The sequence below is a fragment of the Gobio gobio genome (genome assembly GCF_949357685.1).
Source record: "Gobio gobio genome assembly, chromosome: 19".
Taxonomy (NCBI): Eukaryota; Metazoa; Chordata; class Actinopteri; order Cypriniformes; family Gobionidae; genus Gobio; species Gobio gobio.
Genome location: NC_137112.1, coordinates 35,874,690 through 35,902,407, shown reverse-complemented (window position 1 = coordinate 35,902,407; position 27,718 = coordinate 35,874,690). Strand labels below are relative to the sequence as shown.

Below are 27,718 nucleotides of genomic sequence, written 5' to 3'. Positions count from 1 at the left end.
GAGTAAACATATTTGTCTGCTGTTTGAGTTCCACTGCTGACTTGAGCTGCTCAGATGCAACAGAGGCCTCATGATAGACTATTGGCTTTGACAAGACCGAAGACAATTGGTCTTTCATGCAACCAGATGACAGAAAGAAATTATATTATCTTTTACAGAAACTCACAATATGCATTTTTTTTATGTCAGAAATCTTTTCATGAAATCATAAAAATGCTATGCCCATTAATTAACATAATAATAATAAAGTCTCTGGAGTGAAGAAGAAGAGCAAAAACATTTAAGATGAATGAAAATGTTAAAATACTTTAATATTAAATAATAATAAAACAATTATTTATTATTATATTAAATAATTTAAAACATTATGTGATAAAATAATAATGTAACATATACTTATATTTTTGAAGATTTATATATTTAATTAAAATATTTAATTTAATACATATTTAATTTTTAATTAATATTTAATTTAATGTTAACATTTTTATCATAAAGCATACATAGAATTTATATATGTATGCAGACAAAAGGACACAGCAATGAAAGGGTTAAAGTCTAAACCTGCAAGACTGTAAAAACACATGCGCACACACAGACAGGGAGAGAGAGAGAGAGGGACACACACAGACAGAAATGAATAAAATGTTATGCCCATTAATTAACATAATAATAAGAGACAATAAATACAACAAGGCAAAGTCCCTGGAGTGAAGAAAAAGAGCAAAAACATGACTAAGTGCACATTTAAAATGAAATAATTTAATAAATATTTAATATTGAATTAATATTTAATTTGAATATTCTCTTAGTAATGTTAACATTTTTATCATAAAGCATACATGGAATTTAATTTAAAAATGCACGTGTAAATGTGTGTGTATGTGTATTAAGAGTTCAGACTGGGACAGCAATATCTGACTGTCATATAAGGTGACTATTCTAATCTAGGCTGCCGAAGAACATACAACGGGCGTGGCCTTGTATAAGCCCCGCCCTCTGCCATGGAAATCCCTATTGGTAGGAATCAAAGAGGGCGGAAACTCACCTCTAACAGTTCCCTCCCAGTTCTAAATGAAAGCCCATTGTGGAATGCACACATTCTCTCTCTTACATGCATATACACACACACACCCTCACGTATGTTCACCAAGTCCTCTCTCCTTCCTGTTTTTCACAAGTTCCTGCCTTTATGGTGACGCTAGTATTGTCGCAGACTGGAAGGAGTTCAAGCTTCCCAGGAATCCCTTGTTTAGGATTCCTTACTAGGAGGGCTGCACTGAGGAAAGCTGAGAAGAGAGCTTTGAAATCTCCCAACACATGTTTGTTGTGAAGACCGAGCTGACCATGCTTTGGAGCTTATTTCCTAGGTGTAGCTGACATTGGGGGGTTGGAAATTTGGCTTGGGAGGAGGTGAAAGCAGGGGGTGGAAGAGGAAACCCCATTCACAAACAGATCAGCCAGCATTCTGACACGCTGAGCCCAGAGAGCCTCCTCTAGTCATTGGGGACGACTAGCTTCACAATCTTCTCCTGATGGAACTCACAAGAATAAGCATTCCTAGGATTCCCAAAAACTGCTGAAACGCTCACAGAAGAGGAGATTTGGTTTAGTTATGGAATCACTGAGGGAATCTTTTCTTCATTTGACCTTTCAGATGTCTTCTTACAAACGGGCCACGCTGGATGAAGAGGAGCTGTTGGACACCGGCTCCGATGGGATCTACAACACCCCTACCATACAGGTGAGAACTATTTTTTACAACTTATTTTTCTTGACCTATGTGTATTGAAACATGAGCCAATCCACTGAACTAGTGACCAGTTTGCTTGATTTTTCACCAAACTTCTTTACCAAGTTACTTCCTCATGCTTTTCATTTCAAACATCCGCTGTGTTAGCACTGTTACAACTTTCTTCTTATACTGTTAAAGCTTTCCCCCCAGAAGTGTTTCTTCTATTTGTGTTGTGTGAATACGCCTTACATTTCCGTTTACTTTTAATAAGTACACAATTTTTTTTTATACTTGTTAAAAGTCAATGTTAAATGTTAAAAGTCACTGCAAATGCTAGCAAAATTTTTGCTTTACTGTCACGAGATGCTGCAGTTTTTATTTGTTAGATCTGAATGAGTTTTGAAGCACAAGTAAAGCAATGTGCATGAACATTTAGAAATTATAAATTGTGTTGTAACATTCTAAATGTCTGTATTGTCTTTTAAATGTAATGCACCCTTTTCTTTAAAAAAATCTTACCTCAAACTTTTGAATGGTAGTGCACATTACCTGTGAAGTTTATAGTTTGTGATTATGATGTTATTTCTGATACAGTTCGCTGCATAAGTAAACTGTGCCATTGTTACCAAACAACTGATCCACCTCTGACCCTTAAAATTACGGTTTATTGTATTGTCTAATTTAGTCAGGTCGATTCTGTCATATTAAATGATATACACTATATGACTTGACTGGTTTTGTTGATTTTGATGTTCCCACACAACATATTTTTAGATTACCTGACTAAACCTAGAGTATTTTTGTTGCTGCTAAAAGCACAAGCTATTCATGTAAAAAAAAAAAGGATTTGCATAACAAATAATGGTTTATAGGGATGTTAAAACAGACTGATATCTGCTGTGTATATGTAAATGGATTCCATTTTAGTTTCTTTGCAACACTAATGTTTGTTTTAGAATAGCACCTTATAAGCATATTATTACTGAATATTTGCCCTTTTCATTTTGAAAGGCAAACAAGTGGAAGTCCAAATATGTTCTAGTCGTTTATTTCTCGAACCAGAACTTCATTATCCTTTGACCGTTCCTAAAACATTTTCTCTGGATCATCGAGGGTATTAAATGTTCTTGGTGCCTTTATTGAAAACATTTCACTCTCTTTGTTTTACTTTCTCCCCCTGCTTTCTTTTGGAGAGAGACCTGAGTTTGGCATTAGGGCTCATTGAAGCCACACAACACATGCACACTACCTGGTATGCATCCAAACTAAGCTGAGTAATTGCACAGCTGGGCAGTTGGCCACTAAAAGTGACTTTTGAACTCTGTGAGCTCAGTAGGACTTAATCTGATTGGTATTACAGAGATCATTTATTTAGTTTCTCTGGCACCTCTTCTGCCAAGAGCTGATCAATTATGAAATCCGCAAGCCTTATTTGATCAGTACAGTATCTAAATGAAAAGAGAATCAGTCAGAGGAAAAGTTTAAAGCTTAAAGTTCATAGTTCTCAGGTATGTTTCACCAACCTTTTCTCAGAGGATCAAATAAAAAAAAGAAGAGACAGCTGTCTTATACAGTTATAGATGCACTACTGTTCAAAAACTTGCAAAGGATGCATAAATTGATCAAAAGTGACAGGAAAGACATTTACCAAAGGATCATGTGACACTGAAGTCTGTAGTAATGATGCTGAAAATTCAGCTTTGTCATCACAGGAATAAATACATTTTTAAAATATATTAAAATAGAAAATAGTTGTTGTAAATTGTGATATTTTACAATGTTTTACAAATAAGTTTATAAATAAGTGCAACTTTGGTGAGCATAAGAGACATCTTTCAAAATTTTAAAAACCTTATAGAACCCAAACTTTTGAACACTAAATATGGAACTCTAAAGGTTCTATATGGCACCAAAAATGGTTCTTGGCTCGTGATCATAGGGGAACCTTTTTTTGGTGCTTCAGTGGTTCTTCAGCGGTTCTTCAGAGGTGCTATATAGCACCTTAGTCAAAGAACCGGTGAAGAACTGCTGAAGAACCACTGAAGCACCAAAATTGGTGCTATATAGCACTAAAAAAGGTTCCCCTATGATTACGAGCCAAGAACCATTTTTGGTGCCATATAGAACCTATTAGTGTATATGTGGTTACTGGATAGTATGGTCTAGATACTTTTGCATAGTATGTATGCAATTAAATTTTTTTGAACTTTGCTATCTCAAATTACAGTTTGAGTTGTTGAGATCTTCTGAAACTAAAGAAGAGAATTTCAATGCAAAAGGCCCCATTTAATCTCATTAATGCCTAACGTTTGAGATATGAAAAAGATCTAGTTTTGAATATTTCTTTCCAGCGGCTAGGGTTGAATAGCACTGCGTTTGGCAGAACAGTGTTCAGACTTGGCAGTCTTTCCTAGAAGAAAGCCTTTTCCTAGAAAGTAGGAAGTTTATCACTGTTTTTTTGTGGGTTAGTATTTAAAGGGTTAGTTCACCCAAAAATGAAATTTCTTCCATTAATGACTCACCCCAATGTTGTTCCACACCCGTAAGACCTCCGTTCATCCTCAGAACACAGTTCAAGATATTTTAGATTTAGTCCGAGGGCTTTCAGTCCTTTGAATGTAAGTGTATGCACACTTTGCTGTCCACGTCCAGAAAGGTAATGAAAACATCATCAAAGTAGTCCATATGTGACATTGATTGGTTAGTTAGACTCTTTTGAAGCGTCGACAATACATTTTGGTCCAAAAATAACAAAATCTAAGACTTTATTAAGCATTGTCTTTCGCTTTGTTTGAATCCGCGTTCACAACGCCACAGTGACGCTGCTGACGTAAGACGCTGTGACGTGTTATCTGGTGCGACAGAGCTTCGTTTGTAGTCTGAGGGAGATGCACGCTGTAAACAAGCTGTTCTACATTGTTTGTATTGCTATATTTTTTTTAAATGGTGCGTAAGTGTGCATGTCCCGGATGCCCTAATCGCCAAAGATAACCAGATAACACGTCACAGTGTCTTACGTCAGCAGCGTCACTGTGGCGTCGTGAACGCGGATTCAAACAAAGCCGGAAGAGAAGACAATGCTTAATAAAGTCTTAGTTTTTGTTATTTTTGGACCAAAATGTATTGTCGACGCTTCAAAAGAGTCTAACTAACCAATCGATGTCACATATGGACTACTTTGATGATGTTTTCATTACCTTTCTGGACGTGGACAGCAAAGTGTGCATACACTTACATTCAAAGGACTGAAAGCCCTCGGACTAAATCTAAAATATCTTAAACTGTGTTCAGAGGATGAACGGAGGTCTTACGGGTGTGGAACAACATTGGGGTGAGTCATTAATGGAAGAAATTTCATTTTTGGGTGAACTAACCCTTTAATGCTTAACCCGATGATAACGGTTCCTGCTGTTCCTGGCTCAATACCAGTTATTCTCTGTGGACGGCATCTGTGATATGCTGTCGATTACCACAGAAAATAATTGTGGTTACAGTAACACACTTACAATGAAAGTGAAGCAGGCCAGCGTTCCAGAGGGTTTAAAAGCAGAAATTTGAAGCTCAGTTTTTTTTTGGGATGTGAATGTGAATGTGATCTGTATTTTGAATTGAAGCAGAAAGACAATGACATTTGGTCCCACCAAATATTTGTTGGACATGATCATATTTCATTTTCCCATGCAATATTATATAAAACATGAAACCTACACCATAACCTGAAACCTACACCATGTTATATCAATATTTACCAGTACCATGGTGTCACTTTCATTAAACAAGACAAATAATCATCTCACCCATGAGGATTGCTTCTTTGTCAATGATCATTCCTTTGGAAAAGGTTTCAGTGTCATATACGTCATCTATGTATCATTGCTGATTTGCAGGGATAGTTATTTCAGTCTTAACCCTTATTCTCTGATTACTTTATGTGATTATCAGGTGGGGCTGCAGCGTGGTCTGGGACTCCGGTGCTGGGCGGAGAAAACACATGTTGAGAGAAAACTAGTGGTCATCGTGTGCGCTCTGTCAGTGGCCCTGTTCATCTGCATCATGTCTTTGGGTCTGCACTATAAAGAATGTGAGTGACTTGATCCTTTGAATTGATGGTACAAATATTACATAAATGTATATTTATATATAATGTGTTTATATTAATATTATATTTTTATTATATTAATTATGTTATTATATATAATAATCATATTATATATAAATGCTATGATATATATATTATTTTTAAAAATTTTATTTTAATCTTTGTATACAATCCTGCAGTTGCATGTACTAAGACTCTATATGCTCAGGGGGGTATTCCAGAAAGCAGGTTATGTGCCAGGTATGTTTAAGAGCAAGTAAGCGGATAATCTCAACTTTCGGTTCCAAAAACTGAGGTAACTTTCAGGGTATGTAAGTAGGTTATGTTCCAGGGTTAATTTGCTTAAGAGGCATTCAGATGCGTGTTATATAATTAATATAGTTATATTAATATAACTAAATTTGTTATATAGTTACAGTTATATATATATATATACACACACACACACACACACACACACACAATAGTATATATTAATTCTAAAGCACTATTACAACAAGGTAATGTTTACATGTTAATTCAATTCAAATATATTTATTATTATATTGTCATCTCACACATGGATCTGCATTCAATTAATTAGCATCAAACAAACAGTATAATTCTTATTCTCAGTGAATAAAGATGACCTATTAAACGAAAAGGTTGAAAAAAATGATTGCACAACCACCAGATAGGTGGTGGTGTGCACTAAGTAGGTTATGTAAATCGCCATTAAACAAAAGAAGAAGGTGGAAGTAGAATGACGCGCTTTTTCTTAGCGTCTGTTTTCTGGAATACCCCCCTGGACCTCTTATCAGAAGCATTTACTCACAATTATTGCAGCTCAAAGTTATTATTTTTTCAAGTGAACTGAATGCCACTTCCTGCTATTCAGCCATCCACTGTTGCCCAACCATGACAAATCGCTGTATAAAAGAACAATGATTTTTGCCAGACTGTTTACCTCTATCAGCCTCTGTCAGGCCTATAGTTTCTTGGCCTTATCTCTCCAGATTAGGAGCTAGGGATACATCATTTGTTTTGGGCCAAATTTTATTCTTAGAAGAGCTTACAATTAATTTGTTGTAGCTGTTCTCCACAAACCAAATAAAATCAGTGCCCTTTACCTTCAATTATTTTCAATATTAAACTTAATACTTGCATAACCTCATTCAGTGGACTTGTGCCCAGCCTCAAAGCCAAAGTGAAAACAAAGAATTGCATGCTTACACATTAAGTCGTCTTAACATATTCGAGGAAAAAAAAAAAAGAAGCAAAATACCTTTTCAAAGAAGTGTGACTAAAAGTGTGACTGTTGGTGGTTGCAATACAGACAAAAAATATTTGCCATAACAGATTGCCTATCAACCTGGGGGGTGTTCCAGAAAGCAAGGTTAACCTACCGTCACATTTACCTTGATTAACTCGAACCTTGTTCTAATTTTTTAGTCTAATTCTTTAGAATTAATATATAATATTGTATATCCTCCTGGGACCCAGAAAAAATGTTTAGTATTTAGAATTTAGCATTTTTGCATGTCATTACATTGTTTAGAGCATAAGAAACAAATGGGGGAAAAAAAACATTTTTGAAAAATTATATTTTATTCATATGTTATGATATGTCCTCTGTAGTTGACACCAGGTTGTTTAAAAAATAAAATGACATGAAATTGCATGTATAGGCAAAAACAATGGGATTTATTTTTAATTCACCAATCAATTTTTAGGTTTCAGGATTTTTTTTAAACCAACTTTGTTAAAAGAGGATTCTGAACTATGTTAAGAAAGATATAACGAAATGCATTGATATACCATTTTACTTTATGAAATATGTGGGGAAAATGGCCATACTTGGGTTTTCCCATTCAAATCAATGTATCTATACACTGCATCTAATTTGCATATTGATGTGTTCTTGGTGCAACATGTAATGAAAAAAAGAAGTGTAATAATGGGAGTAATAATTGGCAACATTTTCATAATAATATCTAATATTTCATAGGAATATCGATGTTGTCTCCAAAATGCCTGATAAACATGATTTAAGTCCTGGGGTCCACTACAGTGGACATGTATGAAATCAATGCCCTGTTTTGTAACAGGAAGTCATATTTTGATTAGAAACCCCATTAATGCACAATTACCATCGCACACCTGTAGGTAATGGATAGGTGCGTGGGACAAAGGACAACCAAATCCAAAAATCTCAACGAATCAAGGGAAATCCCGCACACTATCAGAACTTGCAAAAAATATATAAAAAGTTTTCATATTTTTTGCAAGTACTGATAGTGTGCGGGATTTCGCCTTGATTCGTTGAGATTAGAAACCCCATAACATTTTCCTGAGATGTTGATTTATAACAAACAATTTGAAAATTAATCGGATTTAAATTATAATTACAAATATTATCATATTTCCATAAGAGTGCTAAACATTAATGTCAGCTGTTTTTAAAGACCAAGAAGAAGTTGTTGTCCTGATGAAACCTCCAAACATTTGGTATCTCCGCAAAACCCTGAATGTGCTCTTTACAGGACATCCAGACTTAAAACTGTGACACGTATGATGTCAGAGAAATTCACTAAAATATAATGTCCACTATAGTGGACAAAAGTCTATTCGTGGGTCCCAGGAGGATATTATATAACCGAAACCCCCTCTGGAGCAGGTTATGTTCAGAGAGTGAGTTGCTATGGCTAAAAGTTACCTCCGTTTTTGGAACCGAAAGTTGAGGTTATCCGCTTACTTACTCTTAAACATAGCCAGGGGTGTCACATAAATACCCCCCTGGTGTGCTAATTAATTGATTCTTTGTCAATGTCTTATTTTTGTTTTGTTTTTTTGACAGTTAGATTTAATATTTTATAAAGGGTCACTGCTAGAGACTCACCGTGTGGCCAATTAATCAGGATTCTGAATAAATACAGTTTGTTTCTCAGAAACCACATTTTGGCATTAGCCCCTGATAAGTGAATAGTTCCAGATGGGTTCATGTCCTGGGATCTTCCTCAAAAAAAAACATTCAAAGCATATTTATGATGTGCAGCTTGAATGCTGTATGAGGTACTGCACCGAAAGTGTAGCGCCCCAAAATCCCAAGCTATAATCAAAGCCATGTTGATTTACCTTTTCTTGATATGAAGATGAGTAATTGGAGTGGGGATATATATTTTAGTTTTAAACTGCACTTCATTTATGATAACCCTAGTGTAAGATATGCTGAGTGAAAGAGACATCGGCATGGCTTTCTTTTCTGTTTGGCACATATACGTGATATAAGGCATATATTGTAATGGATACAGCAGTATATTTACATACTTGTATCGTTTTTAACAGCTCCTCCGGGAATGTGTCTGTCAGAGCCTTGTGTTAGTGTGGCAAGTACGGTCATGGGGGCCCTCGATCGGTCAGTGGACCCCTGCCAGGATTTCTACAACTTTGCATGCGGGGGCTGGATGAGGAAAAACCCGTTGCCTGAGGGCAAGTCCCGCTGGGGTCCTTTCAGCAACCTGTGGGAACACAACATGGCCGTCATGAAGAACTTATTAGGTAAGAAACGCAGTCCAGGGTGATCATCATCATCACAAAGTATGGCCTGATATATTAATCGACTTACCTTTTTTCCGACGTCAACACGTCCTCTTATGTTCTTAATTAGATTTTTGAATCCCGGATTTTCAGTGGGGACTTTTGGACCCTGCTGTATAAAAAAAGCAGTAATGAAGTTCGATCCTGAAAGGCTCCTACCAACTTATAGGCTTCATTTCACTTTGCTTTAAGGGTTGTTGTCGTTGAATTTTTCTTCATTTGTTGAATTCAGAGAATACCAGCACAAAGAGCCTGAGCAAAGCCGAGCAAAAAGCCCAGTGGTATTACCAAGCTTGTATGAACGAGAGCAAAATTGAAGAGCTTGGGGCAAAACCACTCCAGGATCTCATCAATCAGGTGACCTCAGATACATGAACAAACCTAGTCACCTTATTTAACAATATGAAACTCAAAAGATCTGTTGTCAGCCTTAATGAAAACCATTTTTTTCTCCTATTCTGGGATATAATTCTTAATAACTGAACATTGTTTTTCCAGACAGGAGGTTGGGGCTTGAAAGGCCCGTGGGAGAAGGATAACTTCCAGGAGGTTTTACGGACTGTGTCCGCCAACTTCCGAACCTCCCCCTTTTTCACTGTTTTTGTCAGCACAGACTCAAAAAGCTCCAACAGCAACATCATCCAGGTGGGAACACTTACGGTTATGTTTTTTATTTTTAAATGTGTAGGGGAAACTCAGAATATATTATAGTGATGCATGTCACTGCTTAGCTTGTTGATTCCCCTTTTTCCACAGGTGGATCAGTCAGGATTGGGACTTCCCTCTAGGGAATACTATCTCAATAAGACAGCCAATGAAAAGGTAAACAAAGAGACATTATGTTGTTTATGAACGTTGGTAGTGTTTTGCTGTGGTCTACAGCTTGTGTTGTTATTCCTTCCAGTATTTAAAAGCATACTTGAACTTCTTGGTGGAGCTTGGGATTCTTTTGGGCGGATCAGAGGAGACCTCTCAAAAAATGATGCAGGAGATCATAGACTTTGAAACGGTCCTGGCAAACATCACGGTCCCTCAGGAAAATCGACGTGACGAGATGAAAATTTACAATAAAATGCAAGCCAAAGACTTAGCTGTGAGTACTGCATGGTTATTGTACTACTGTTTTATTGAAATCTATGGTTCTTTACTGGTGGGTCATGACACAAAAAGGATCTGTTCTGGTCATAAATGGAGAGGCTAATATTTAAATGTATAGTAATGAAGGACAAAATGTTTCCCATAATTTTGCTGTTGCAAACACATACTAACATGGGCAGGTTGCTTGACAATGGATAAACATTTGTACAGACTACAAATTGTTTTGTACAGATTATATACATGTTTTATATACATATTATTGTACAGACAATAATATACATTATTGTCAGTTTTTCTGTTCAGCCTCTACTACCGTTCAAAAGTTTGTGGTCAATAAGATTTTTTTCATGTTTTTGAAAGTAGTCTCTCATGCTCATCAGGCTGCATTTATTTGATCAAAATACTGCAACAGTAATATTGTGAAATACTATTACAATTTTAATTAAAAAAGTGTAGGGTAGGTAAAAATCTAAAATGTTTTTGAACAAACCATTTATGTGATCAGAATACAGTAAAAACAGTAATATTGTTGAATATTGCAATTTAAAATAAATGTTTTTAATTTGTATATATTTTAAGTGTAATTTAAAAAGCTGAATTTTCGGCAGCCATCACTCCCATGATCCTTCAGAAATCATTCTAATATGCTGATTTGCTGCTTAATAAACATTTGTGCTGCAAACCATGAAATAATTTTTTTTAGGATTCTTTGATAAATAGAATTCAGTAGCCTTTCTATTTATTTAGTCCTTACTGCAATTTTTGATCAATTTATAACATCCTTACTGAATAAAGTATTAATTTATTTATTTTTTAAATCATACTGACTCAAAACCTTTGAACAATAGTAGGCCTATATGTCTTGTTAGTAATGTCTCATATGGTTGAGAAGTTGTTATGGTTACGACGTCCAGATTAAAATATGGGTCCTGAAACAAAACCGGTTGAGAACCACTTATTTAAATATCATCTTCAATGAGAGTAACAATTTCAGAACATTTAGTTACATTTCCTTTGCTGGAGACATATAAAGCATTCTTTCAATTCTTCAAATTATGTTGTTGCATGTGAGCTGGGATATCAGTCATCATGCGTTTGTGTCTGTGCTGTAGACGTTGGCTCCGGCAGTAGACTGGATTCCTTTCCTCTCTGCAGTGTTCGCCCCTGTTGCCCTAAATGACTCTGAACCTGTGGTTGTATATGCTAAAGAATACCTCCAGAAAGTCTCTGAGCTCATCAGCAACACCAACAAGAGGTAAACCAACATTAGCCAGAATTAGCCAGCTAGGCTGTGTGTGTTTTTGGGTGAGACCCTTACCCCTTTTCCAACAGAATGGTTCGCGTTTTGGAGCCAGAGCCTGTTCTCGGCCAGCTCGCATAAACTGCCGGTAGTCTCATCTGTCCTTTTCAGAGATAAATTGAAACTGAAACCGTTGATCACTCGCTCTCTCGCACACTGGAGACCCTATCATACACCCGGCGCAATGTGATGCCAGACACACCCACGTGTTTTTTGCTAGTGTCAGCCCGATGCAGTTATCATTTTCACGCCCAGCACCACGTTGTTTAAATAGCAAATGCACTTGCGCCCATCTGTTCACCCCTGGGCGTGCTGGTCTGAAAACGAGGTGTGTTCAGGAACATTTGGTGTCTTGCTATTTTGAGGCAACTGAAAACGACTGCGCCATTGACCAACAAAAGTCTGGTCTAAAGTCAATAGCAGAGTATTTTTTGTGTTATTTAAAGGGCGCGTTAGTAATATGTGTCTATAGGAGGGTGCATAATGCACGTACACTCTGCGTACACACAGGGACGTGTAGTAGCACACACACATTTTTAAATTTGATTCCTCTCTGGAGAAGCGTTCAGTCTTTCCGCTCGCAAATTCCACCTTGGTGCAAGCACAAATGGCTTTTAAAGGGACTGGGAGATGAGACTCTGATTAATTTATTGCACGTTACGCCCAAAACACACCTATGACTCATTAAGAGACTAGGTACAACCCTTTTGGACCACGCCCCTGATACGGCGACTGTTTTTTCCATGCGCTCAGATCGTTAAAATAGGGCCCATGGTCTTTCTCGCGCACGCATGAGCTCGGTGCGAAGAAATACTGCCGCCGTGTAGTTTAGCAATCGAATAGCATTGCACTATATTGCTCTCGATATTTAGATATACAGTGCAATATAGTGCAATGTTATTCGATTGCTCAACTAGACGGCGGCAGCATTTCTCCGCACCAGAACCGTGTTACCGGAAAAGGGGTAATAGATCTGTAACAGATCTGTAGAAAAATTACATTCTCCTTTGTGAAATTGTCTAAAATCAAAGCTAATGTGTCTCCCCCAGTGTCTTGAATAACTACATGATCATGAAAGTGGTGCGGAAAATGGTGTCCATCTTAGACCAGAAGTTCCAAGATGCGGAGCAGCGCTTCCTTGAAGTCATGTACGGCACCAAGAAGGTGAGAAACGAAGATCAAAGCTGCCATCTGTCAGCCCAAGGCACTGCTGTCACTGAAAGAGTCAATGATCCATCAAATATCAAATAACAAAGTCATGTTTTTCACATTTACCTCTCTTTTTCTGTTTCCCTATCTATCATGCATTATTTCATTTTCCTATAGTTGAGATTTAAAGGACATTATTCATTTTATTGCAAGTTTTGCATAGTTCATCCCAAATTCTGTCATCATTTACTCTGCCTCATGTCACTCTAAAACCATTTGAACTTCTGGACATGTTTATGCATAATTATACTGCCCAGTTAGAAAATGCACCATAAAAGTATCATAAAATAAGCCCCATATGACCTTTTTAAGTCTTCTGAACTTTTTTGATAGCTTTCTGAAGTCAAATTTGAGGAACAGACCTACATTTTTGCCATTTTTCTTTGATAATTGTACCCTCTGCCATATTCCTTCTGATGTTCAGTTACAAAAATAACATCTGTCATCTATCTCATATTTGACCGAATCCAAATGGCATTGGTTGTCATCTAAATTGATACTTTTATTCAGCAAGGACGGCTCATATTGGTCGAAAGTGACATGTAAAGAAAGACTTTAACATTTTTACAAAAAAAAAAAAATATTTCAAATAAATGCTGTTCTTTCTATTCATCAAAAAATAGAATGTATCACAAAAAAAAGCAAACATTTTTGTTTTCAAAATTGACGATAAATAGAAATGTTTAGGATATCAGAAATATTTCTGACGGATCATGTGACACTGAAGACTGGAGTAATGATGCTGGAAATTCAGCTTTGCCATAACAGGAATAAATTACATTTAAAATATATTAAAATAAAAAAAACATTTATTTTAAATTGCAATAATATTTCTCAGAATTACAGTTTTTACTGTGCTTTGATCAAATAAATAGTGAGCATAAAAACGTTTTGCATCAGTTTGGCCTCGTCCTCTCTCTTCTGCTCTCCGTCTTATCTTAGTGTAACTGGTATCAGAGTTGGTGTGTATGGAGAGGCGGTGTGTTGTTCTGCGGGGAGCCTGGTTATTCAGACTCTTATCAGGAGGAGATCCTGTTGCCCTGACCTCACTTTCCGCTGGGGTCAGGCTGAAATAACAAATGAAAGACTGAGCCTTGGGCGATGTGTGTATGTGTGATGGGTTATGATAAGAGATAAAGAGAGGGTAATAAGGACGTCCATAAGGACGGTCACCTTAAGCACAACTCAGTATTTTAGAGTCAGTATAGCGTTTATAATAGGATTTAAAGTGAAAAAGGAAACTTCTTGTCATCATTTACTCAACCTCATGTCATTCCAAACCTATAGGACATTCTTCTGAGGAACATAAATGTTGACTCTGTTTTCTGTCATTGTCATACAAGGGCAATATTTCAATAAACGTATTGTTAAAGGAATCCATATAATGTCTGTGCTGGATTCCAAGACTTTTGAAGTCACATGACAGCTTAAGATACCAAAAATAAGCCATTATTCACTGATAATCTTCGCATCCGCTGAGAACGAATGTAAATTGACAACCCCTGGTCACCAGTCACTTTCATTGCATATTTTATTGCATTTTGTTCTTTTAAATGATGTTCTATTGAACTTTATATTCATTCAAGAATCCTGAAAATCATTCCATAGAAATGGTCACTTAACGTCTCATTTCCTTTAAAAACTAAAACTCCATTTTACCCTCATAGTCTTTTATTGTGAGTGTTATCTCTAGAGTCTCCGTTTCTAAACAAGACATGGGAAGTTGAAAATGTGACAAGACATGTCCTGTTTCTGCATCATATACAAGGAATTTTCAAGAGAACAATAACGTCTTGTTTCACTGATGAAGTGGAAAAAACCCCTTCTGTTTACCTTCACTGTCAGAAGAAAATGTGTACAATTTTTACTTTTAGGGGTACAACATCTTGTCACTGGGGCAGTACCCTTAAAAGGACATGTTTGTACCTTTTTTACCCCTTGAATGTTCATAGTCAAGTCAAGTCACCTACATTTATATAGGGCTTTTTTACAACACAGATTGCTTCAAAGCAGCTTTACAGTGATACAACACATTTCTGTTGTAAAAACTGATTAGTTATTTAATTTGGTGCCACTTAAACAACACCATCCTCAACTAAAATAGAAAACCCCCAATGCGTTCCGGACGCCCATCCGCATGGCAACAGCACTTGGTGGCCGGAGAACGCAATGAAATAGGTTTTGAAACTATACCATCATCATCCCCGGGAAAACCCCAAACAAGGCGAATCTGCAAAAACATGTACGTGTTTAGCCTATAAGCAAGCGCATTTGACTACGTATGTGTGCATATGTCTGTACAAAGGGGAAGGCAAGGGAAGAAGGCCTTCACAGGAAGTGTCTAGTTGACACAGTCTCTGCTGACACTTCAGCAGAAGTGGACTGCGTCGTGGTCATGTCTAGGCGCAGGTCTGCTATCTGATCTGGATCCGGCAGACTACAGTAAACCTCGGGATAAACAGAGAGACTAACAATAGCATAGACACCATTCTTTTTATAATGTAACATCAGGTGTTATGGAAAGTGTTCCCGGTTCCGGCAGACCTAGTTAATGCAGCCTAACAATCAATTAACTGATTTAAATAATAGAAATTGATCATGTTCTATGTGTATGCCATAGTAAAGAGATGTGTTTTTAGTCTAGATTTAAATTTACAGAGTGTGTATGCTTCCCGAACAATGCTAGGAAGACTGTTCCAGAGTTTAGGTGATAAATAGGAAAAGGATCGACCGCCAGCAGTTGATTTTGATATTCTAGGTATTATCAACTGGCCAGAATGTTGAGACCGCAGTAGACGTGATGGAGTATAATATGTTAAGAGCTCATTCAAGTACTGGGTAAAATGTATACCTGATGTTTAATTGGGAGCCAGTGCAGTGTTGACACAACTGGGCTAATTTGGTCATACTTCCTGGTTCTAGTAAGAACTCTAGCTGCTGCGTTTTGGACCAGCTTCAGTTTATTTATTAAGCGAGCAGGGCAACCACCCAGTAGACTAGAGCATTACAATAATGTAGTCTTGAGGTCATGAATGCATGAACTAACTGTTCAGCATTTTGCACTGAAAGCATGTGCTGTAATTTAGATATATTTTTAAGATGGAAGAATGCAGTTTTACAGATGCTAGAAAAGTGGCTTTCAAATGAAAGATTGGTATCAAAGAGTACACCCAGGTTCCTAAATGACGACGAGGACTTGACAGAGCGTCCATCAAGTGTTATACAGTATTCTAGGTTACTATGTTCATAGCAGTACCTTAAAGGGATACCCCAGGATTTACTCACCCTCAAGTCATCCTAGGTGTATACGACATTCATTTTTCGAATACAATCGGAATTGTATTAAAAAACGTCCTGGCTTTTCCAAGCGTTATAATGGCAGTGAATGGCAGCCCAAAATTTAAAACCCAAAAAAGTGCATCCATCCATTATACAAGTAATCCACATGGCTCCGGGGGATTAATAAGCGAATCGATGGGTTTATGTAAGAAAAATATCCATATTTAAAACTTTATAAAGTAAAATATATAGCTTCCAGGGGACTGCCTTCCGTATTCAACCTACGGAAAAAGCGTAACTAGCGCGACGATGATGTTGGACGTAGCGTGAGCTTTTTGAATTACGAGAGGCGCTACACTTTTTTTCTTAAGTTGAATACGGAAGGCGGTTCGCCGAAAGCTAGATATTTTACTTCATACAGTTTTAAATATGAATATTTTTTCTTACACAAACCCCATTGATTCACTTCAGAAGGCCTTTATTAACCCCCCGGAGCCGCGTGGATTACTTTTATAATGGATGGATGCACTTTTTTGGGCTTTAAATTTTGGGCTGCCATTATAAAGCTTGGATTAGCCAGGATATTTTTTAATATAACTTAATATAACTTTAATATAAAATATGATTGTATTCGTCTGAAAGAAGAATGTCATATACACCTAGGATGGCTTGAGGGTGAGTAAATTATGGGATAATTTTTATTTTTGGGTGAACTATCCCTTCAAGGTATGTATTGCTCCTTTTAAGGGTAAAAAAAGTTGATGTCCTTTTAAGAAGACTGCCCCAGTTACAAGCTGTTGTACCCCTAAAGGTACAATAAAAAAAAAAATCTGAGTGTTGTTACATATACATTTGTTGGTCTAAAATGTCTTGAACAAATTATTTGTGGTAATTTCCCTTAAACGCTAAATCCCATGTTGTGCACGTGGAAACTAGACTTTGTGTAGCTGCAGAAGTTCAAGTCTGGATGTACTGTAGATTGTTTGTGAGATGTCACATTGAGAAGATTAAGGTGCAAACGAGGATGCTAGTTGTTAATATAGCACCTTTGTGTTTTCCAGAGCTGCACGCCACGCTGGAAACTTTGCGTCAGCGACACGGACAGCGCTCTGGGCTTTGCTCTCGGGGCGCTCTTTGTCAAAGCTACTTTTTCCGAAGACAGCAAAGCTTTTGTAAGGATCTTGTGATGTTTTGCATGCCATCCCTGTCTTTTCCTCCAGGCCTATAAACTATATTCTCGCCTGATGTGTTTGTCAGGTTGAAGATATGGTGTCCGAGATCAAATGGGCCTTTGAAGACAGCCTGAAGACTGTCGGCTGGATGGATCCTGAGACAAAAAAAGCAGCAAAAGAAAAGGTGAGAACCGACAGCACAATCCCACATGATGTTTTCCACCGCTTTTGTCCGCAGGGATGGATCTTGCTTAAATCAACACCCATCTAATATTTCAGACTTTTCACATTTCACATGAGCTATAGTCTTTTTTCAATTGGTGTATGTTTATAATTTTCATTAGCTGTTTTGCCTTGTGGACAATAAAATTGGCCCATAGACCAAAAAAAAATCCCATTACTTGAAATGTTGAAAGTACTTTAGCTTACAGAATATCAGAGAGACTTGGTTCAATATTGGGAACTATGCATCATATTGCAACAAAACTACATACTAGTTTTTATGCTTGTTGATGTTCTGTAATGCCACCTAGTGTTGAAGTCTAAACTGCACTCTTATAATGCCACTCATAATCTTTATTCCCTTTTCCTTGTCTAGGCAGATGCAATATACAACATGGTTGGTTATCCAAAATTTATTATGAACCCCAACGAACTGGACAAGGTGTTTAATGACGTATGTATACATTTTGTTTGTTTGTGTTTGGTGCATGGAAAATGTTTTTAATGTAGTTGCGTGCCTGAACTGAAATCTCAGCCTCTCAAACTGTATATCAGTTTGATGTTGTTTCAGAGCTTTACTTTCAAAACGTCATGAATTATTACAACTTCTCTGCACGAGTGACGGCCGACCAGTTGAGAAAAACCCCCAACAGAGATCAGTGAGTATCAGTCCAACACGCACACAAGATGATGCTCTGACACACATCATAGTAAAACTATGTCATTTACCAGTGTTATTTTAATATTATTTATATACTATTATAGTATGTATTAATGTTTTGAATTAGCTTTTATTTTTATATTTCATTTTTATGTGCTTCTGTAATTTTTTTAAATATATATTTTTCAATATTTCTATTTAACTTTCATTTATTTTGGTTATAGTCATTTTAGTACTTCAACTTAAAATGATTTATTTCACTTAGTTGCCAAGGACAAATTAGCGATTTTTAAAGTTTAAATAATTAATCTAATATTTATATTTAATTTCAATTAACGGAAACCAACTTTTTTTTATATCGTTTTTGAATTTAGTTTTAGGTTTAGTTAACAATAACAACACTTTCATTTACTCCCTCTCATGTCTTTCCAAACCCTTGTTGACTTTTTTTCTTCTGTGGAATACAAAAGAACACAAAACGACATTGGACCCCATTGACTTTCATTATATGAAAAAAACACTGCGATTTTTCAAAATGCATACAGGTTTGGAACACCATGAGGGTAAGTAAATAATGCAGAATTTTCATTTTTTGTATTAAAACTACCCCAATGTCCGTTTATGTGTATGCCAGTGAACGATCAAGTCATTGTGTTTTTCTTTCTTGCTTTTATCTCGGTGTACAGATGGAGTATGACTCCACCAACAGTTAATGCCTACTACAACCCCACAAAGAATGAGATGGTACTTCCAGCAGGCATTCTGCAATCTCCCTTTTATAACCATGCTTGGCCTAAGTAAGAGTCTCCCAGTAACAAAACCTTACCTGCTTATTTAACTTCTTTCTTGGGTTTTTAGAAAGAGGCAGTTTGCAGTTGCCCAGTCTTGTAGTCGTTTGCTATATCACTTACCTCATCCTATTGTGTATCTGTTGTTTTCTAGAGCAATGAATTTCGGTGGTATAGGAGTGGTTATGGGGCATGAGCTCACCCATGCCTTTGACGATCAAGGTAACAGAATTATTCTCTCTAAAATATTACTCTATATTATTATTTCAGATGGTTAGGTCTCCAGTATGTAAGATTCAGGCAATTGCTGTAAAGAGTCGAGTGTGCAACTGATTCATTATTGCAGAGTTACAAAACCACAGGAGTAACTATATACCTGTGTGTTTGCTTTGGTAATAGTGAATACATCTCACACATCATTAAATGAGTATTCAATTATTAATTCAATTATTAAATGAATATTAGACTATCAAATCATTTCTCTCTATCATTCAGTTTTTAGGATCTCAGTCTAGCAAGTATTATTAGTAATGAATAATACAAGTAATGTAAAAACAATGTTTGTCTTTTGATTTTGTATGTTATCAATTCTAAAAATGTTAAAAAATACAAAAAGTTGTGGTGGCAAAGTGCTTCTAAGGTCAAGGTTCAGAATAAGAGACTGTTAAACTTGTGCATGTGGTGACCCTGTTGAATATGCATCCATGCTTTGATATTAGTTATTATATTGGTATATATATACTGTATACACTGTGTGCAGAATTATTAGGCACGTTGATTTTCTGATCATATTTTTTTCCAGGCACTTTTTACCAATTCCAAACCACATTAATCATAATAACTACTATTAATTTTGTATTTAATCATTTATAAGTGATATATAATTGTTCATGAATGCTTGAAATGAAAAACACATTACGTATTCAGGTGTGTAAATTATAGGAATGTTTTCCTTTACAGATAAATTGAGCCAAAAAAGAGATTTAACTCAGACTGAAAAGTCAAAAATTATTAAATGCCCATGAGAAGGATACAATACTAATGCAATACTAGAAATTGCAGTTAAGACATGACCATTGGACAGTGAAATGCTCGTGGGATCAGCAGGGTCAGACAAAAACAGATGGCGAAGAAAAGACACACAACAGATAGGTTGAGAGTGACTCTTGAAGGACCAGCACCACATCCTCTTGTACCACTGTTTGTAAGTTAAGTTTTGGGAGTTCATTTTTAGTCCATCTCTGCAAAACAGACTTGGACTAAAAATGAACTCCCAAAACGTACTGCCAGATTCTGGAAGATGAATTCTTCAAACAGTGGTACTAGAGGATGTGGTGCTGGTCCTTCAAGAGTCATTCTCAGCCTATCTGTCTATAAAGCCTATAAAAACCAGTCTTCTGTATTCACAACACTTTATGTATTTTACAAGACTTCAGCTTGTGATTCTTATTTAGTGGGGGTCATTTTTTTAGCCTGGCTCCGCCCTCCTACGTACTTCCGCTCAATTTTCATTTTCAAGAGTCTGGTAAAACCAGGCTATCATTTTTTAGGATTCTTTACCTAACTTAAGTCTCTGAGATCCTGACACCGTGCACTTCTGGAGACTCCAGGTAGGTTGCAGTTCTGGAAAATGGTGACGCTGGAGACTAAAGGGTTCCTGATGGTTTCATACTTAATTTTTCACCTTAATTCTTAATTCTTTTGCAGTTAACTTGTCTTTTCTTTGCCACCTGTTTTTGTCTGACCCTGCTGACCCAATGAGAATTTCACTGTCCAATGGTCATGTCTTAACTGCAATGTCTAGTATTGCATTAGTATTGCATCCTTCTCATGGGCATTTAATACTTTTTGACTTTTCAGTCTGAGTTAAATCTCTTTTTTGGCTAATTTTATCTGTAAAAGAAAACATGCCTAATAATTCTGCACACCTGAATATAAGGTGTTTTCATTTCTAGCCTATTCTAGACAATTATATGTCACTTATAAATGATTAAATACAAAATGAAGAGTAGTTATTAGGATTACTGTGGTATGGAATTGGTAAAATGTACCTGAAGACTGTTAGTCTTCAGTTTTAATCAGAAAATCAACGTGCCTAATAATTCTGCACGCATATAATATATAATATATATATATATATATATATATATATATATATATATATATATATATATATATATATATATATATATATATATATATATATATATATATATATATATATATATATATATATATATATATATATATATATATATATATATATATATATATATATTAAATCCAGGTAACGACACCGTATTAAGAATCAAGAATCAAGGTAAACTTTTGAATGGGGTCATTTTTTATAAATTCAGCTGTTTTTGTCTTATATGTGTAAAAAAACTTTAAAAAAAACATATTTTATGCAGGACAGTACCAATTTTTTTTTTTAAATAACCCATTTTGAATGATCCCTCTTTTTTGTTAAAATAATTAATATTTTCACAGATACTGCAAGGGGTATGTAAACTTTTGAGCACAACTGTGACATAAAACCTGTTTTATTACCACTGGTGTTACAATCCTGTCTTCATTCATAAAATTAATATAATATAATATAATTTTAATGCTATTAATATTAATATATACTTTTAATAAATAGTCATTGTATTGTTTGTATTTTGTTGTTTATGTAATATAATAAAATATAATTTTAATGTTGTCAATATTAATATTTTTATATATTATAATATATTTATATCCTATATAATACTTTTAATAAATAATGTTATTGTTTGTATTTTATTATTGTTTATATTATATTATATTACATTATATTATTGTCCTGTATGATTTATAATAATGTCAATTTGTTAGTAAATGCTAACATCAGCAGAACTGCAATGTGTATGTAACCTTTGATCAATATGTGTGTGTTATAACACAGTGTTTTAAACATGTCCTACAGGAAGAGAGTATGATAAGGATGGGAATTTGCGTTCGTGGTGGCAAAATTCTTCAGTGGAAGCTTTTAAACTCCAGACCCAGTGCATGGTGGAGCAGTACAGCAACTACAGTATAAATAAAGAACCTCTGAACGGGAAACACACTTTGGGAGAAAATATTGCTGACAACGGAGGCCTGAGGGCAGCTTATAAGGTTTGTGAAGATCCTGTTGTGGAACAAGACTTTGCAGGAACTAGAATTTAAATCGATTCAATTCAATTAACAGATTTGTTTCGTTCATTAGAGAGTTATAAAGAGATGAGACGCCAATGGTTACGTTCCATAACACGACAACAGCTACGGCGAATGACGTATGAGAATCTGATACGAAAGTCATTACAGTCTCTATATGTCTCTCGTTGGGGGCTTTGATAGCTTTGGGGCCGTTGTGATCCTGTCTCACTGAAAAGCCTCGCAGTGCAACAGGTGGCTCGGAATGGGCCGCTCTACCTCCAGCCGCTCGGATTCTTTCCGTTGGCTGAAAAGGCATAGGTTACAGAGCAGATGCGCAAAGCATATGGCCGGAGAAGACCCTGCGTTAACCTCTCTGATGGAGAGGAAAATAACCGTTGACATGAGGGCACTGTTTATTTGTGATCTCACCATGCAGTGTAGCATGCAGAATTATTTGCGGACTAATGTTATCACACTTGCTTTGCAGGCTTATGTAAACTGGATCGAGAAGAATGGTGAAGAGGCCTCCCTGCCTGCCCTTGGAATGACCAATCATCAGCTGTTCTTTGTGGGATTTGCTCAGGTTTGTGCCCCAAAAATGTTTGCTTTCTGTTATCTGTGATGTTACACTTGTTTTAAAGATTTTAGTTGTTTTACTGCCCACAGCTGTTTCACTTCAAAGTGTTTTGTCTCTGTTTTTGAACGATTGGTTTGCTAAGGCAAGAATCAATATTTCTCACACTTTGTTTTGAAAATGTACCTCTGATGTGGATTGTTGAGGAGAGGTGTGCATAGCCTATGCTATTACTTGAACACCTATTACCATTCACCTGATGGACACAAAAAATTATATATTTTCATATAAAAATTGCAGACATATTTGAAAGGTGGGACCCCATGAATATCTATAGATTAGAATATCCCTATGCTTATTATGCTTATTAAAATATGCTTATGTTCCATAGTTCCTAGCCATATCGGCCTAGAAAATCACAACGTTTCATTTTCCGTCTGTCTTCTTACACGATGTAACTACAGAAGAGTCAAATTTTAAATAGGAAAAATATCAAAACTCTTTAGTCATTTTTGAGCGAGATGCTAACGGTCTAATCAGATTCAATGATATATGCTAAGCTATGCTAAAAATGCTACCGCCAGACCTGGAGCTTTTATTAAGCCGCAGACGAGTGCTTTCGCTAATGCGTATGTGTGTTTTATCATATTAGATACATTTGAGTGTGTTGAAAGTTATGTTATAATGCTACTCTGTGCGTTCGCTCGGCGGCTACTATGAGACACTTGTTGCACACTGCAGTAAGCTAGATCAATATTAGGCATGGTAAAACATGGTACTTACGGTTAATCAAGAAAACAAGATTTAAACAATAAGACTATCTGTGTTGAGCTATATAACAATGATTTGTTTTCTGTCTATGAATGTCTCCAAACAGTTGCTCACCTGTCTAATAAAACACATTTTAAATCGTTTTTGGTGTTTCCATGGTTTCTACAAAATAAAAACGGAAATCGAGGTTAACACCGGTATGATGTCATAGGCGACGCACAGACAAGGTCCGTGTCCTGATTAAAAATGCTTATTTCTCTGGATTTAAACATTCTTGTAAACATTTGGGATAAAGTACACAAGTCAACAACAAATATAACATTGTTCTAATGGTTTTTGGATATTTTAATCCAAAAATCTTACATAGTGTGCCTTTAACCACTATTTTGGTTAACTGTAAAAAGTTAACATATTTATATAATTACATATTAATACAATTTTAGGCATAGCATATTTCATTTTAATAGATTTTAATACATTACATATTATAATACATCAAACGTATACAGCCTGCCTGTGTTAAACATGGAAATGCAAAATGATAGGAACTAGACTTTTAACTGTTTTTTTTTTATTTTTATTATTAAACTAAAATTCTTTTTCATGACTCAAACTATCTAAAAATGTCTAAAATAAAAAATAATTTATTTATGAAATATCTAATTCAGTAACACTTTAAAATAAGGTCTCATTAGTTAACCTTAGTTAATGCATTAACTAAAATGAACTAACAATGACTAACAATACATTGGTTGCAGTATTAATCTTTGTTAAAGCTACACTGTGTGATATTTTACCCCATCTAGCGGTTAAAATGTATGTGACCATCCAGTGAATATTAGTTTCTCTTCCTCTCAATTCCGAATTCGTTTTAACTCCTACGGTGGCCGATTTAGTCCAAGATTAATATGGCTTCCAGTTCGACCTCGTCCACATTCGACACTGTGCCATCGAGTGTTAAAACGCGAAAGGCGAAGCTTGAATTTACAGGTATGTCCCTCTTTGGCTAATGTACTTTCAAGATGGAGGGGCAACATGGCGACCCGCATTCGAACCCCTTACCCATATGTATGTTCAATGGCGTATTATAAACTTACGAGAATACTTTATTACTTGAAAGAAGTAAATATACATTAATGAGCACATATATTTTTGAAAGAACTAAGTGTTTTTAGCTAAGAATAAACTAAAAAAGTTACACAGTGTAGCTTTAACGTTAGTTCATAAAAATACAACTGTTCACTGTTAGTTCGCCAACTCAGGTCCACTAAATAATGTTAACAGATACAACTTTTTATTTAAAAAAAATTTTTATCAGCAAATGTTTAAATCAACATTAACTAAGATTAATAAATGCTTTAGAAGTATTGTTCATTGTTAGTTCATGTGAACTAGTTAATGTAGTTAACTAGTGTAAACAAATGTAAACTTATTGCGAAGTGTTACCTTTACTTTTAGTTTTTGATTTATTGTATATCATAATACTTGAAATCTTTAAAAATGCAACTGTAGATAGCAATAACTAGACTGCAATGAGAAATTTAACAACATTAAATAACATTTTGAATTAGCACATTAACTTTTCAGCCCTAAAATAAAGAAAATAAAATAACTAACATTGGAGTAAAAACTATAATGAAAATTAAACTTAAATGAAAATAAACATTTTAAAACTGCTGTCCGTAACTTTTTTTGTGTTCAAGATTTACAAAAATTATATAATGAGAATGTACAACATGAATCCATTTTTCAAAACGTGTTTTTGTCTTACCCTGAATCATTATGGTACACTTATAAGTGTTTATATTGGGACTATTTCAGACTGATCTGTTGGGAACTGCTGCGGAAGAGCACAGTCCCTGCGTGACTTGCCATAGACATAAACATAGAGAAGTAGCTCCGGCTACAATGTTCTTCCGCAAGACGCATGCAGTTCTGTTTATTAACCGCTAGAGTGCAAAAAGTTACGGACTGCAGCTTTAATAAAAATTAAAACCGGAATAAAAATGTAAAACTAAATACCCTCAACACCGTAGCATCATGACAAATTTTCTTCGAAAATGTAATAATCTTGTTATGCCCTATTATGGTCTAATAAATCCCTTTGTTTCCTTTTTTGTAGGTGTGGTGCTCTGTTCGGACACCTGAAAGCTCTCACGAGGGCGTTATCACTGACCCCCACAGTCCGTCACGTTTCCGGGTCATTGGCACCATCTCCAATTCCCATGAGTTCTCGCAGCACTTTGGCTGCAAGGTAGACTCACCCATGAACCCCAAGCAGAAGTGTGAGCTGTGGTGACAGGGACTGATCCTGGAGCTGGAGCGAGGTGGTGAAGCGGCCGCTGTTATCGCTCTCAAAATACCAAACGTCCATCTCAGGTTGCCTAATCTAGACTGCCAGAAAGCTGGTGGACTTATAGCGGACTACATGTTTTCCAGTAATTATTTGCCTCTTAATGAGGAGTAGGTGTAAATAATGACTCCATGGAAGTCTAATGGAGTTTCTTATACAAACATTCAAAACACTGGAAGTTCGGGGGTTAAATGTAACGAGAGAAGGAATTGCCACTTTTGCAAATAAGTTTTCTTTGAATATGTGCCTTTTTAGCAAATGCTTTTATTTTTCTAATGGGAAATAATATTTATGTTCTCTGTATTACGTTGTTAGTGTTTTTCTTTGTCTGTAATGTTTGCCAATTCTTACCCGCAACACATTGTGCAATATTGTTAAATAACTTTGCTTCATGGTAAACAAGTTTTATACAAGTCTCTTCCATCACATCCTATATGTTGTTCTATTGGATTTGTTTTTGGACCGCCATACAAGAAAGTGCCTTTGGAACTATGCAAATATGAGACTTGCTGGGAAAATAATATTTTCATTGCAGATTCCAAATGCCCCTTCCACCCTCAAAATAAATAAAAAAGTGGGTAACGCTTCATTTGTTAACATTAGTTTTGTGGTTTATAGTTAGTTTCTCCATCCCCCTGCAAACATGACCAGCAGATGTCGCCACATTCTCACATATTAATGGAAACACAAATGTGTTTGATGGAAACACAAATTCCTGTCAAAATGTTTGCTAATATTAAGTATCATCTAACCCCGGTATACATACTCAACAACATCAGCAAGCGTATCTATTCTATAAACGCTTGAGTTGACGAAAAGTATTCATCATATATAAGTAATAGGCCTACTGCAACCATAATATGGGCGGGACCTTTTTTATTTATTTAAGATGAAATCGCAGTCTTATATTCAGTCACCATAAACTGCGTATGACCCATTCATTTCTTACACTGAAGATTGATGGCTTGGAATGTAACTGAAATGCCATTCATTGTGTGAAACAGTGCAGGCATGTGGCGAGTGGCGACTGCCCTTATGACGTCACTCTCATTGGCGTATTGCAATGTCCGATTCGCGAACGAGTCGTTCACAAATCGAACTGAATCATTCCGAGCGGTTCTCGAGTCAACAACTCGCCGACTGAACCAAGAACCTATTTCGAATTTGACTGATGTGGCAAGACAAAAGGTTAATTATTTATGACTTGTTTGCCTTACAGTTTTATCAACACACAGGCACACAACGAATGAATTGGTTTTAATTATAGAATTTACGTTTTTTTTTTTTTAAGTGCTACATAAAATTGTTCTCATTCACGATATTTACTGAAGTGTGGTCTTGTTTAATTTAAATCCATATTACGATTATAAATGTATTTATCTTAATTGAGCACATTTTAAAAAGCTTTTCAGAGCATGGTTTAATGAATACACATTTTGATTATACATGCACTATTGTTCAAATGCAAATATTTAACATTAAACACTTAAAAATATCCTGGGTAATATAATAAAAATCAGAATAAAGATTCAATCGGGTAAAAATATGCAAAATAAATTCTTTGTAGATCTCACAAAGTTTGTCAGGGACGACGTGAAAACGTAATTGCGTCACGACGTAAAATAATCACTGAATCGTTTTATAAACCGCATCTTTGAAACGGACTGTTCAAATGAACCGATTTGTGAAAATGATTCGTTCTTCCGATCACTACGGAGT

At 35.8% G+C, this 27,718-nt stretch overlaps 1 protein-coding gene across 1 annotated transcript; it reads left to right on the top strand.

Moving 5' to 3' along the window:
* The first annotated feature begins 1,094 nt into the window (after positions 1 to 1,094).
* On the top strand, positions 1,095 to 26,598 carry ece1 (endothelin converting enzyme 1). The gene is made up of 18 exons (XM_079844844.1): positions 1,095 to 1,744; positions 5,678 to 5,816; positions 9,159 to 9,371; positions 9,643 to 9,767; positions 9,909 to 10,055; positions 10,167 to 10,232; positions 10,315 to 10,503; positions 11,621 to 11,763; positions 12,858 to 12,972; positions 17,358 to 17,468; positions 17,554 to 17,652; positions 18,067 to 18,144; positions 18,246 to 18,349; positions 19,038 to 19,148; positions 19,294 to 19,361; positions 22,090 to 22,280; positions 22,789 to 22,884; positions 25,769 to 26,598. The coding sequence occupies exons 1-18, from the start codon at positions 1,616 to 1,618 to the stop codon at positions 25,943 to 25,945; spliced, it is 2,301 nt and encodes a 766-aa protein (XP_079700970.1). The 5' UTR covers positions 1,095 to 1,615; the 3' UTR covers positions 25,946 to 26,598.
* The last annotated feature ends 1,120 nt before the right edge of the window (positions 26,599 to 27,718 follow it).

Excerpts from the sequence above, each read along its gene's own strand:
- ece1 (XM_079844844.1), top strand. The coding sequence starts at position 1,616 with ATGGAATCACTGAGGGAATCTTTTCTTCATTTGACCTTTCAGATGTCT. Across the intron at positions 10,056-10,166 it reads CCAACAGCAACATCATCCAG|GTGGATCAGTCAGGATTGGG; the intron begins GTGGGAACACTT and ends CTTTTTCCACAG. Across the intron at positions 10,233-10,314 it reads ATAAGACAGCCAATGAAAAG|TATTTAAAAGCATACTTGAA; the intron begins GTAAACAAAGAG and ends TATTCCTTCCAG.